Source organism: Watersipora subatra, chromosome 8, assembly GCF_963576615.1.
Source record: "Watersipora subatra chromosome 8, tzWatSuba1.1, whole genome shotgun sequence".
NCBI classification, from domain to species: domain Eukaryota; kingdom Metazoa; phylum Bryozoa; class Gymnolaemata; order Cheilostomatida; family Watersiporidae; genus Watersipora; species Watersipora subatra.
In genome coordinates this window covers 5,975,887-5,988,581 of record NC_088715.1, presented here as the reverse complement: position 1 = coordinate 5,988,581, position 12,695 = coordinate 5,975,887, and the positions used below count along the sequence as shown (strand labels likewise).

Here is a 12,695-nt window from a genome sequence, read left to right as displayed (position 1 = left end):
TATCATGGTTTGTGCATCATACATTCATCTCTCTCTATCCCCATGCATAGTAGTTTCCACACTGACACCACAGCTCCACAGATGGAGAAACATAAACATCCTGTATCAATAAAACAAGTGTGATATAAGCATGCTGTATTTTACAAGGGACCTACTTTGATGAAGGCTCACTTATAGAAAACTGAATCTACTGATTCTTAGTTTTTATTCTAACATGTATCTACTGTAAGCTTTCAATTCGGGAGTTAGATAGATCGAGAGTGGACAATTACAAAATGAACATATGTTTAACAACAGCATAAGTAGGTCAAGCCAATAATTTGAAGCTATGATTGTGGGATTCAAAGGTGAGCATTGATCAATACATTTTCCTCAAATCTCTACAAGTGAGAAGTGAGCATGAACTCTACTAATTAATATAATTTACTAGCTAAAACAACCAGAGAAAATCTAAACTAATTACATGGCTTATAGTTACAACTTTCAGCTAGTTAAAGTTGAAAATGAGTCTTTAGACCGCAAGTGGAGGCTCCAAAGTTATTTGATTAATATTTTCTGTATAAAATCGTACACATCATTTGATACTAAAAACAATTATTATTATTATTGACCTTGAATATCTAGACATCTTGTTACTACATCCCTCTTACCTGTTCATGGTGATTTATTATAGCTAGGTGTAATGAGAAATTAAAAGTTTGTTAAAACTAGAGATGTTGGGTAGTAAATAATGAGTTGACTTACTACAATCAATTGTACGATGTTTCTTGTTAGTATATGTATTCATGAGTAGTAAAATTATTCCTTTTACTTTAGTTTAGTAGATAGAAGAGACTCAAACACAAAGATAGATATACCTACATTCTCATATCTTCCTCAGCAGCATAACGCCTGTTAGCTCTAACCATAGTCTGTCTTCCCCAATCTTTCACCACCTGATGCTCAAAATAGTCTGAGGCATCTTCACTGGAACTAGAGGCCAGGTTGTAATTCTGTTGTTATTAAATAGATCGTGCTGATTCAATGATTGAAGGAGATTTGGATTGAAGCAAATTGTCATTCAGTAAATCAGTGAATTCTCCCATTATCTACCACCGTTCCGTAGTGTTATTGCTTCCATTTCTCAAATTTTGCCCTGATAATTTACTAAAACGCACACCACCCCATCCGGAGAAATCACCTTTGCTTACGCTGATGCCTAAATTATCCAAGTCTAACTGCGGATGGTGAATTCTCTAACGATGAAAAACTTCGATATCACAGACAACTAGATTGTTAGCGATAACAATTATTACGACCTAAATAAAAAATTCGTGCTGATGATTGGCTAAAGAAAAGACAGTATATTTATCACTTGTTGACGCTTTCCCATACGACGCTTTATATGTCACGAGCTCTGTACTCACTTAAAATTAAGTGTTTTAACCGCGATCAAGTTTTGTTGATTTTAATCTTGCAACTGGCAGTCAGATCACCTCAAACATCAACAACACACGCAAATGATAGAATAATACTGATACTTTCTAATAAAATGTACTAAACATTTTGTGTAAGTCTATCTGTATAAAATAAGGTTGGTTCAGTTTAATGAGCGGTTCCTTCAAAGTCACGTTCATGCATCAACAGATGCTGAGCTGCGTTGTAGCGTATTTTATTCTAAATGAGCTATCTACCTTCAGTATTAATATGAGTCCAAATCTTCTTATATATGGATAGTCTTCACTTCAGTTGTGTTTGTCATTAGGTGCAGAGGTCTCTGGTTAGCTGGTACTATAGCGTGTTATTCACTGTCTATGTGAGTGTCGATGCCAATAGGTGGGAGGTAGTCTAGTGATGGTGAGGTTATAGTTCTACAACAATTTTGTTAGAGATTCACTGATTAGAAACAAAGGTTGTGTGTCGGGTTTCCTCTCCTTGCTGCTGTCTTCTCTTCAGGTTTTTCAGCTGTATCAGCTTAACAGCTGTATCTGTTGTTATATTTTAGGGTAAAATCAAAAGCCTTCCTACTACACACTTTTATGTCTATCATCGAATATACAATTATTCATGTCTACATACAGCCATAAACTCATAATATCTGTCTTCCTTAGACATACTCTGGGACTATATGTTTACTGGCATGCTGGGGTCATGAGGCCAGCTGCCCTAGTATTAGTAAAGTATATTAAATTACAGACTCAAGTATTATTATTATATTTCTATAGTCTCAGCTCTCTCAAAAGACTGAAGGAGTTGAACCTTGATGGCAACAACTTCAGTACAGGACTACCTCCAGTGATTGGTGAAATAGCAACACTGGAGAGTCTCACACTCGGGGACTGTCAGCTGAGAGACCTCCCACAGAGGTAATGTACAAATATTGGATACCTCTATTAGTCTGGTGGATGAGTTATTATACAGATATATACAGATTATACACTGGAAGTGTAGGACCTGTGTATGAGTCATGGTCCTTTTATGATGTTGTCTATAGTTGTTATCATCCTGTATGTAATTATTCTTTTCATAATCAAAGTTGGGTTACAAAATTTCTCTACAATTTAAGAAGACTCACTTGGTTAAATTATTTAAAACTGTTTAAATATTGAAAATTTCAAGGCAACTCTTGTTGATTGATTTGGAACTTTTAGGGAATTTCACAGACACACACAGACACACCCTAAATTTCTAGACACACACAAAGCTCTTCAAAATTTTAGTAAATTTTATCAGAAAGTATCAGTATTCTATTATTTGTTATTGTTTTTGATGTTTGAGGTGATCTGACTGCCACGATGTTTCAAGTTTAAAATTGACAAAACTTTGTCGCGGTAAAACCCTCAGAAGAAAAATATTTACCCAGACTTGCCCAAATTGATGTACATAGCCGTGAGACTGCCTGTCTCTCACTCGTATTTACATAGGCTATTGCTATCAAAGTTGAGTACTACGTAGTTCTATTGGCATATATTTTAATTTGTATTTGTTCATAATTGTTTAAATAAGATTTTAAGTCCAGCTACCTATATATTGCTATAGGTGTCTCAGATGTCTCAAATAAGGTAATTAAAATTTGTCCCATTAGCTTCCTCTGTGTAAACATATGAGTATCAGACTAGGATTCTGTTAGTCTACAGTAATTAGGTTGTCTAGTAAACTTAGTCCATCCTTTGTATCAGGGAAGTTCTCAGTTGCTACCCACACAGGAAACTAGTCTATATATATAATTCATAAAGTCTGTGTGTCGTGTGTATGTCCAGCTATAGCATTATAATCTAGGAATAAAAAATCCACATCGCAGAGGATTTCATCTCAGAACCTGCTGGTTGGCAGACTAACAAAAGTGTTTGGGGTCATTAACTAGCTTGGTTGACAGTTAAGCGATTATTAAGTCTGCAAACACTGCATTTGTTTTAGTAAAGGTTAGCTTACTTTTACTGGCTTACCAGGTAAGTTATGTAAGCTAGTAAAAATGTTTGGGGTCATTAGAGCAACAGAAGAGCAGATTTTGACTATTGTGCTTCAAATTTTAACTCGAGTTCCACAAATATGCTCCGAAGATCCTCTGTTCAACAAACGGCGCGTGTATAGTCTATATGCGACATCCGCGATTGCAGTTCGTTTAAAATAAGAAATGAGAATGTGAATTTTTGTTCATTCATCATTTTTCTACTGTGTATCTACTGCAGCATTCAGTTGATTTTCATGATTATCGTCACTATTAACAGACCGTAAGTTCACTACAGCCATAATTTTAAAAAGAATAACATGACCATGCTGCTCTTGCTGTAAGAAAAGAAAACGATAACTTTTGATTTGATTTTTCTATCGATCTATTATCTTTTCTATGATTATTTTTTATGATTAGTATAATAATCATAATGCAATTATACAAAATAATAATATAACTGCGTATAAAATAAATGATGTAACTAATATAATTTGTAGAAAATTCCAAATGATAACCGAGATTGATGTAATTGATCCCATTTATTAGCTAAAAGTTAGTTGAAAAAATTATTGGGTTGGTTCATTGCTATTAGTTAAAAAAATCTGAACAACGCTAAAGATGAGTCTGAATAGGGAAGCTAAGTAGGAGAACAACAAAACTGAGCTGAACTAGCAAGATAGCGAAATGTTGCGAAATAATAGATGCGTGTAATTATTTTATGCTAAAACTAATCTGCATGTCAGAGGGACTGGTTCGGAATTCTCAGAGCAATGATTGTTAGGCCCAATTTGATTGTTCTATACCTCCAGGGATTAAACCAATTAAAATGCCGTGATTGTTATAGGAGAGCGCATTTGTTGGCTCAATTGACCAATGACACACAAGTCGATTTCATACGTCATATATTGATGATTACCAAAACACTTATGTTTTTTGGTAGACCTGTGTTTGGCTGGCTATATCTCAGCTTCTGGTTGGCCAATCTCGTTGATTTTTTTTTAGAACATAAGTCAACGCCTCAAGATAAATAATAAAGCATAACAATATTATGCTTTCTCTATTTTTTAACTAGCATTGCTGACCGTAAAGCGATTATTAAGTCATCTGCAAACACTGTAATTACATGTATTTTAGTAAATGTAAGCTTACCTTTACTGGCTTACCAGGTAAGTTACTCAAATTCATTGCACGGGTGATTATATTATCACCTGTGCAACACCTAGCATTCAGCTAGTTCCTAGATAATAACCAGCAAATATAATAACTAAAGATAAAAAAATAACTAGCATCTTTGAAAAGAATATGTTCGAATATAAGGTGAGACCAACTGCATCCCTAAAAAGTTATGTATAGTCAACATTATCTAGTCATTATTAGTATCAATTTCTAGAATATTTTCTACTGGTTACTTTTGATTAGTTGATAAAGTAAAGTAGCTCCTCTTATAACGTAAATTCCAGATAACGATAAGAATTTATGTAAAGTTTTTGCTTCATACTATGTGAAAATTTTCCATATAACATGAAGTCTCAAATCAGGTGAGTTCTCTAATTTCGGTTTTAATGTTAATCTATTTCAGACTTTCAAAAGAAAAAGCGACATGTGTATCTAATATATATGTATTAGATTATATATATGTATATTATTAGTTTGGCTTCGCAGAATAGATTTTGCTGTCTAGAAAAAATGTGCAAATATTTTTTAAATGAACGTTAGATATGTTCGCTTTCCATCAATTTATTGTAAGATTACCGCAAACATGGTCCATAAAACCAGTGAAATTGATCTTAAAAAGGAGAAAAGTTGTCGATGCGAACCAATAAAACTGCAGGTATCGTACAGACTACAACTTAAAAAAGTTAAGTCTAGTTTTTCCTTTTTGTATATCCAAAAGGGTTTGAAGAGATCTTGGAACGGATTAGGCAATTTACATGTATTTTACTGTTCTTATAATGTAAATTCCCTATAACATAAACATTCCTGGAACAGATTATATACGTTGTAGGAGCGCATACTGTACAAACCAAAGGGTTTTTGAGTTCCCCAAAATATTTTTTCGTAAATCTATTTACCCACCAATTCAATTCTGAAAATAGACTTGTCTAGCAAAGGGTTAATAAAGTCCTTTCTGCTCCTGGTTGGTGGTTTGTGGTGTGGACTCACCTGTTTTCACTTAGTTGTGTGGAGCATATAATTTTTCTAGTAGCTCTTTCCATTGGAATATATTATTTCCATTGGAATTGTTCAATTGAGTCGAGCTGTGCAAAAGTACCTGTCAGTAGTAGCAAGTACCTGCCACTAATTTTCTTCGTAGTGTGCATCAGAGCTTTATAAATGCAAAAAATGTGCTGCGGCTCAAAAAGTTTGAAAATCACTGCTATAGATACAATGAAACTATTGATGAGCCTAGATCTGAGTACACTTCATAAACCCATCTATCAGACAAGATATGGGCAGAAGTGGCAACGGGGCTAAGATGTATTTAATAGTTTCTGCAAGTCAGTTTTACTCATGATTATGCAACTGATATTTTGCATGATAATTTTTAATACTTTGTTTTGCATTATCTTTAACCTTATTATTTCATTACATAATCTTTATAAGCCAAAAAAGTTTCATCTCTACACAAAGTCTTCATTAAAAACATCCATCCAAGTCGTGGCCAATCACATAATTTCAACTTATTCACTAAAAAGATTCCTCTACTGCAGTAAACTCAAACTCTGTATGTGTCGTATCTGGATATTCCTCCTCATCTTTGGTCCTAAGATATGTAGATCTCACTATGAAGTATACACAGGTTGGTAGAGGTCTCCACTCTGCTCTTGTAAGTCCTTCTGAGTATGTCCAAAATACCAATGATCTGTAGATGCATGACATCCTCTGTCTTTACATACCATGTTGTACATCTCAATATTTTCAGTTGTTACAATAGTTTCAGGCTCACCCATTTGGATACTTGGGTGCTAATAAAATATTGAAATTTTAGATCTATTGATAACTTATTGAAGGTCACTTGAAATTTATAACATCTAGTGAAAACGTTTGCAAGACAAGTCCATATAGTTACAAAACTTACCATGGTAGTGTAGGCAGTTATAATGCGCATTAATGGACCTGGTTTGACAAGTTATAAGGTCTTTAATCTCCCCACTTCTGCAGTACACTTGAGACCTATCTGAGGAACAGAATACCGCTATCATGGTTTGTGCATCATACATTCATCTCTCTCTATCCCCAGACATGGTAGTTTCCACACTGACACCACAGCTCCACAGATGGAGAAACATCAACATCCTGTATCAATAAAACAAGTGTGATATAAGCATACTGTATTTTACAAGGGACCTACTTTGATGAAGGCTCACTCATAGACAACAAAATCTACTGATTCTTAGTTTTTATTCTAACATGTATCTACTGTAAGCTTTCAATTTGGGAGTTAGATAGATCGAGATCGAAAATTTACAAAATGAATACATGTTTAACAACAGCAAAAGTAGGTCAAGCCAATAATTTGAAGCTTTGGTTTTGGAATTCAAAGGTGGGCACTGATCAATGCATTTTCCTCAAATTTCTACAAGTGAGAAGTGAGCATGAATTCTAATTATTAATATAATTTACTAGCTAAAACAACCAGAGAAAATCTAAACTAGTTACATGGCTTATAGTTACAGCTTTCAGTTAGTTAAAGTTGAAATCGAGTCTTTAGACTACAAGTGGAGGCTTCAAATATATTTGATTAATAGTTTCTGTATAAATTCGTAGCCATCATTTGATACTAAAAACAATCATTATTATAATTGACCTTGAATATCTAGACTTGTTACTACATACCTCTTACCTGTTCGTGGTGATTTATTAAATCTAGGTGAAATGAGAAGTTAAAAGTTTGTTAAAACTAGAGATGTCAAGTAGTAAATAACGAGGTGACTTACTACAATCAATTGTACAATGTTTCTTAATAGTATATATATTCATGAGTAGTAAAATTATTTCTTTTACTTTAGTTTAGTAGATAGAAGAGACTCAAACACAAAGATAGATATACCTACATTCTCATATCTTTCTCAGCAGCGTAACACCTGTCAGCTCTAACCATAGGCTATCTGCTCCAATCTTTCACCACCTGATGCTCAAAAAAGTCTGAGGCATCCTCACTGGAACTAGAGGCAAGGTTGTAATTCTGTTGTGGTTCAATAGATCGTGCTGATTCAATGATTGAAGGAATGTCATTCAGTAAATCAGTGAATTCTCCCATAATCTACGGCGGTTCCGTGGTGTTATTACTTCCATTCTTCAAGTTTTGCCCTGATAATTTACTGAAAGACACACCACCCACCCCACCCTGAGAGATGATCTTCGTTTACGCTAATGCCTAACTTATCCCAGTCTAACTGTGAATAGTGGATTCTCTAACAACGAGAATCTTCGGTATCACAGGGAACTAGTTTGTCCGTGTTAATATTTATTATGATCTAAATAAATTTGTTTTGATCATTGGCTAAAAAAGGGACCGCATATTTATCGCTTGCCAACTCTTTTCCATGCGACACTTCATGTCAGGGATTCATCACCAGCTTGAAACTATTTGAAACTCTATACTTGAAACGTATTTCGGTGTTGATGCCACAATACTTCGGTGATCGGTCAATGATAGCCATGTTCTCACTATCACAAACCCATCCACGTTTATATCAGGAAATACTCCGTGACATTTATCTTTTTATATTTTCAGGAAGAAACCTCTTTGTTTTTGCTTGCAAGAATTAAAAACTAGTCTCGCAGTGACTATCCTAAACAGATATGAATAAATTGCGCTATCCTTGACGGCGAATTACCATCACCGAAATGGTTCACATTTGATATGCGGTCGATGCTCAGCGAAGCATCAGGAAAGTTTGACAGCTGAAAACTTTACCGATGTGTCCGCGATGCTTGTCGATGCCATCAATTCACGGTTCACATAATCGGTGATGAACGCCGAAAGAAAAACGGTGACAAACGGCGGCATAGTGTGAACCGGCCTTAAGCCTTTTAACCGTGTTAAAGATTTGTCGATTTTAATCTTGCAACTGTTTTTAATCTTGTACTGGCAGTTTTTAATCTTGCAACATACTGGCAGTCAGATCACCTCAAACATCAACAACACTCACAAATGATAGAATAATACTGATACTTTCTGATAAAATTTACTAAAGATTTTGTACAAGTTCATCTTTAAATTATGTTGTTTCAGTTTAATGAGCTTCAAAGTCATGTCTAGCAACATATGCTGAGCTGTATGAGTCCCTGGCCCTGTTCAGTTTAATGAGCTGCTCCTTCAAAGTCATGTCTAGCAACAAGTGCTGAGCTGTATGGGTCCCTGACTCTGTTCAGTTTAATGAGCTGCTCCTTCAGAGTCATGTCTAGCAACATATGCTGAGCTGTATGGTTCCCTGACCCTGTTCAGTTTAATGAGCTGCTCTTTCAGAGTCATGTCTAGCAACAGATGCTGAGCTGTATGGGTCCCTGACCCTGTTCAGTTTAATGAGCTGCTCCTTCAGAGTCATGTCTAGCAACATACGCTGAGCTGTTTGGGTTCCTGACCCTGTTCAGTTTAATAAGCTGCCCCTTCAAATTCATGTCTAGCAACATATGCTGAGCTGTATGGTTCCCTGACCCTGTTCAGTTTAATGAGCTGCTCTTTCAGAGTCATGTCTAGCAACAGATGCTGAGCTGTTTGGGTTCCTGACCCTGTTCAGTTTAATGAGCTGCTCCCTCAAAGTCATGTCTAGCAACAGATGCTGAGCTGTATGGGTCCCTGACCCTGTTCAGTTTAATGAGCTGCTCCTTCAAAGTCATGTCTAGCAACATATGCTGAGCTGTATGGGTCCCTGATTCTGTTCAGTTTAATGAGCTGCTCCTTCAGAGTCATGTCTAGCAACATATACTGAGCTGTATGGGTCCCTGACCCTGTTCAGTTTAATGAGCTGCTCCTTCAAAGTCATGTCTAGCAACAGATGCCCAGTTGTATGGGTCCCTGACTCTGTTCAGTTTAATGAGCTGCTCCTTCAAATTCATGTCTAGCAACATATGCTGAGCTGTATGGGTTCCTGATCCTGTTCAGTTTAATGAGCTGCTCCTTCAAATTCATGTCTAGCAACATATACTGAGCTGTATGGGTCCCTGACTCTGTTCAGTTTAATGAGCTGCTCCTTCAAAGTCATGTCATGTCTAGCAACATATGCTGAGCCGTATGGGTCCCTGACCCTGTTCAGTTTAATGAGCTGCTCCTTCAAAGTCATGTCCAGTAACATATACTGAGCTGTATGGGTCCCTGACCCTGTTCAGTTTAATGAACTGTTCCTTCAAAGTCATGTCATGTCTAGCAACATATGCTGAGCCGTATGGGTCCCTGACCCTGTTCAGTTTAATGAGCTGCTCCTTCAAAGTCATGTCCAGTAACATATGCTGAGCTGTATGGGTCCCTGACCCTGTTCAGTTTAATGAGCTGCTCCTTCAAAATCATGTCCAGCAACATATACTGAGCTGTATGGGTCCCTGACCCTGTTCAGTTTAATGAGCTGCTTCTTCAAATTCATGTCTAGCAGCAACATATACTGAGCTGTATGGGTCCCTGACCCTGTTCAGTATTGGTATTTCCACATTTCAAAAACATCTCCATGACAAGTAACCATAAATAGGTTTCACGGCTACATCACCATGGTAACAAAGAGACATGAAAATGCTATGGTTCCATTTCTGAAAGGGACAGATTCACCTTATAGTTAATATATGAACAAACTGAACGATAGCTACTGCTGTTATTCAGCTTGTTTATTATTAAAATTAAAGTAGAAAGGATTATTATAAAAGTATTATTTTTATTACCATTGGTCAATTTAAAGTATAGCTACTGCTTTCTCTGTTCATAACCCTTCATAATTCATGGATGATAAATAATTCATGGGTATTAGATTCATTGTAATGAGTGGTTTTCATTTGATAAACTACAATTTCTACTGTAATTCCTTCTATCTGAATACAGCTTCATTTGAGTATCAGTTAAGAGGACTCACAGATTCGTAGTTAATAAAAGGTAACTTTTGAATCAATGTTCAATTATCAGAAATAATGAAGTGCAGTATGGATGTCAAAGCATTTTATTTTTGTGTTACGGTAGCAGTTGTTTTAAATGTACCAACTTTCATATAATCACACAATTCTGGACATGCAATTAATAAGATGACTAAAATGTTGACCAATATGGGGCTTGAACCCTTGACATTCAGCTTATTAGACTAATCTTTAACCAACTGAGCTAATCAGCCATCTTTCAAAGCCTCAGAATAGTTGTACCAATCTGAGAAAAACTAAAATGCTTTGGACAGGTCTTGAACTCATGAACTTTGGTTTTTGAAGAAAAATGCTCAACCAACTTTGCTAACCTCTAACAAGCCATCTATATCCAACTATAACCTACCACCTTGCATAAATGAGGAATGTTTGTGATCATATTTATGCTCTCCGATTTATGAGCAGAAACATATGGACTGACAACACCCAATAAGAATGTAGATGAAGTTAGAAAAAGACCATTTATTGATAATTTCTCACAGCACATCTGAGAATCTCTTACAGCAGACTACTTTGCTGTAAGAGATTATCAGACACACTGGTTGAAAATCCGTACTCTAGTCAATAGAATATTTACAGAGTACATTGCATATAATTGTAAGTTACGTGTGGAAGATAACTCACAGTTTTGGGTTGAGCATATACCTCGTTTATTGCTCTCATCCAATGATATGTGTTTCCACACAAAACTTGATGAGGACACATAGAAATCAGTGTTGAGTTGGCATGGTCCGACGACTCCTCTCCTCTTTAATCTCTCTATCATGGTCATCATCTAGGATGCTTTATAACTGCCTTAATAGTTCAAGGCAACTCTTGTTGATTGATTTGGAGCTTTTAGTGAATTTTACACACACGATGTGAATAATGTATGTGAGTTGTTAGAAGAGAATTCTGGTAGTATGTAGAATGTAGATTCTCAAACCCTGTCTACTTTTTCGACACACTCTGCAGCTTGCAGTAATTTGGTGCATCCTGGGAGTTGCATGTCACTACAGTCAAAGACTATTAATATCTATAATTATTACAATTGTGGAATCGTTTCAGTTTTAATATACTAATTTGTATTTATAAGAAATTATTCTCACATTCATTTTAAGACTATAATCTTGATCATTTGGTCATCCGCTATAGATAACTGAAGTCGTCCTCTCTTGCTGACTTTATATAAAACAGCCAAGTTTATTAGTTGAACTTGTTAACAGACTCCCTGATGTATTGTGTTTGTAATTATCTTATTTATACCATGATAGGTACATTATGAAGATGTCAATAAAATATAAAGTAAAATTATTCCTTCTCTTCTGTGATGGTGTCTTGTATTATCACGGGGTCAGCTGTCCTAGTATTAGTAAAATATATTAAATTACAGACTAAAGTATTATTATTATTATTATATTTCTATAGTCTCAAGTCCCTCAAGAGACTGAAGAAGTTAACCCTTGATTACAACAACTTCAATGCAGGACTACCTCCAGTGATTAGTGAGATAGGAACACTGGAGAGTCTCAGTCTCTGGAGATGTCAGCTGAGAGACCTCCCACAGAGGTAATGTACAAATATTGGATACCTCTATTAGTCTGTTGGATGAGCCATTATACAGATATATACAAATTATACACTGGAAGTGTAGGACCTGTGTATGAGTCATGGCCCTGTTATGATGTTGTCTATAGTTGTTATCATCCTGTATGTGATTATTCTTTTCATAACCAAAGTTGGTTTACAAAATACAGTGAAACACGGATAACTCAAACTTCAAGGGACCGAGCAAAAGTGTTCGAGTTATTAGAGCGTTCAAGTTATCAGAACAGTCATAAGTGCACGTATTTATCAGTAGATACATGTACATATACAAACTATATATCAATCAAAAGCATAGATTGCTTGTTGCAAGTTAAAAGGTCTCTCGTGTGAAGTTGTAAATATTTTTAATCAGAAAGTGTAGATATTTTTCTATCACTTGAGATTTGTTTGTTGCTTTAGGTGATGTGACTGCCAGGACGTTCTCTGATTAAAATTGGTAAAACTTGATCGCAGTTAAAACGCTCAGAAAAAATACATACGTATTTTTCTACTGAGCGTTTTAACCAAGATCAATTTTGCAGTCAGTTATTACAAAACTGCTTTACTATTAAAAACCCAT

At 35.6% G+C, this 12,695-nt stretch overlaps 1 protein-coding gene across 1 annotated transcript in view; it reads left to right on the top strand.

Annotated features, from left to right (window-relative positions):
- The window catches only part of LOC137402242 (uncharacterized), a 28,936-nt gene extending 16,835 nt beyond the window's left edge, over positions 1-12,101 (top strand). The window contains exons 6-7 of the mRNA XM_068088739.1: positions 2,205-2,345; positions 11,957-12,101. Of these exons, the coding sequence (XP_067944840.1) occupies positions 2,205-2,345; positions 11,957-12,101 (286 nt within the window). The remainder of the gene's footprint in view (positions 1-2,204; positions 2,346-11,956) is intronic.
- Positions 12,102-12,695: the final 594 nt, after the last annotated feature.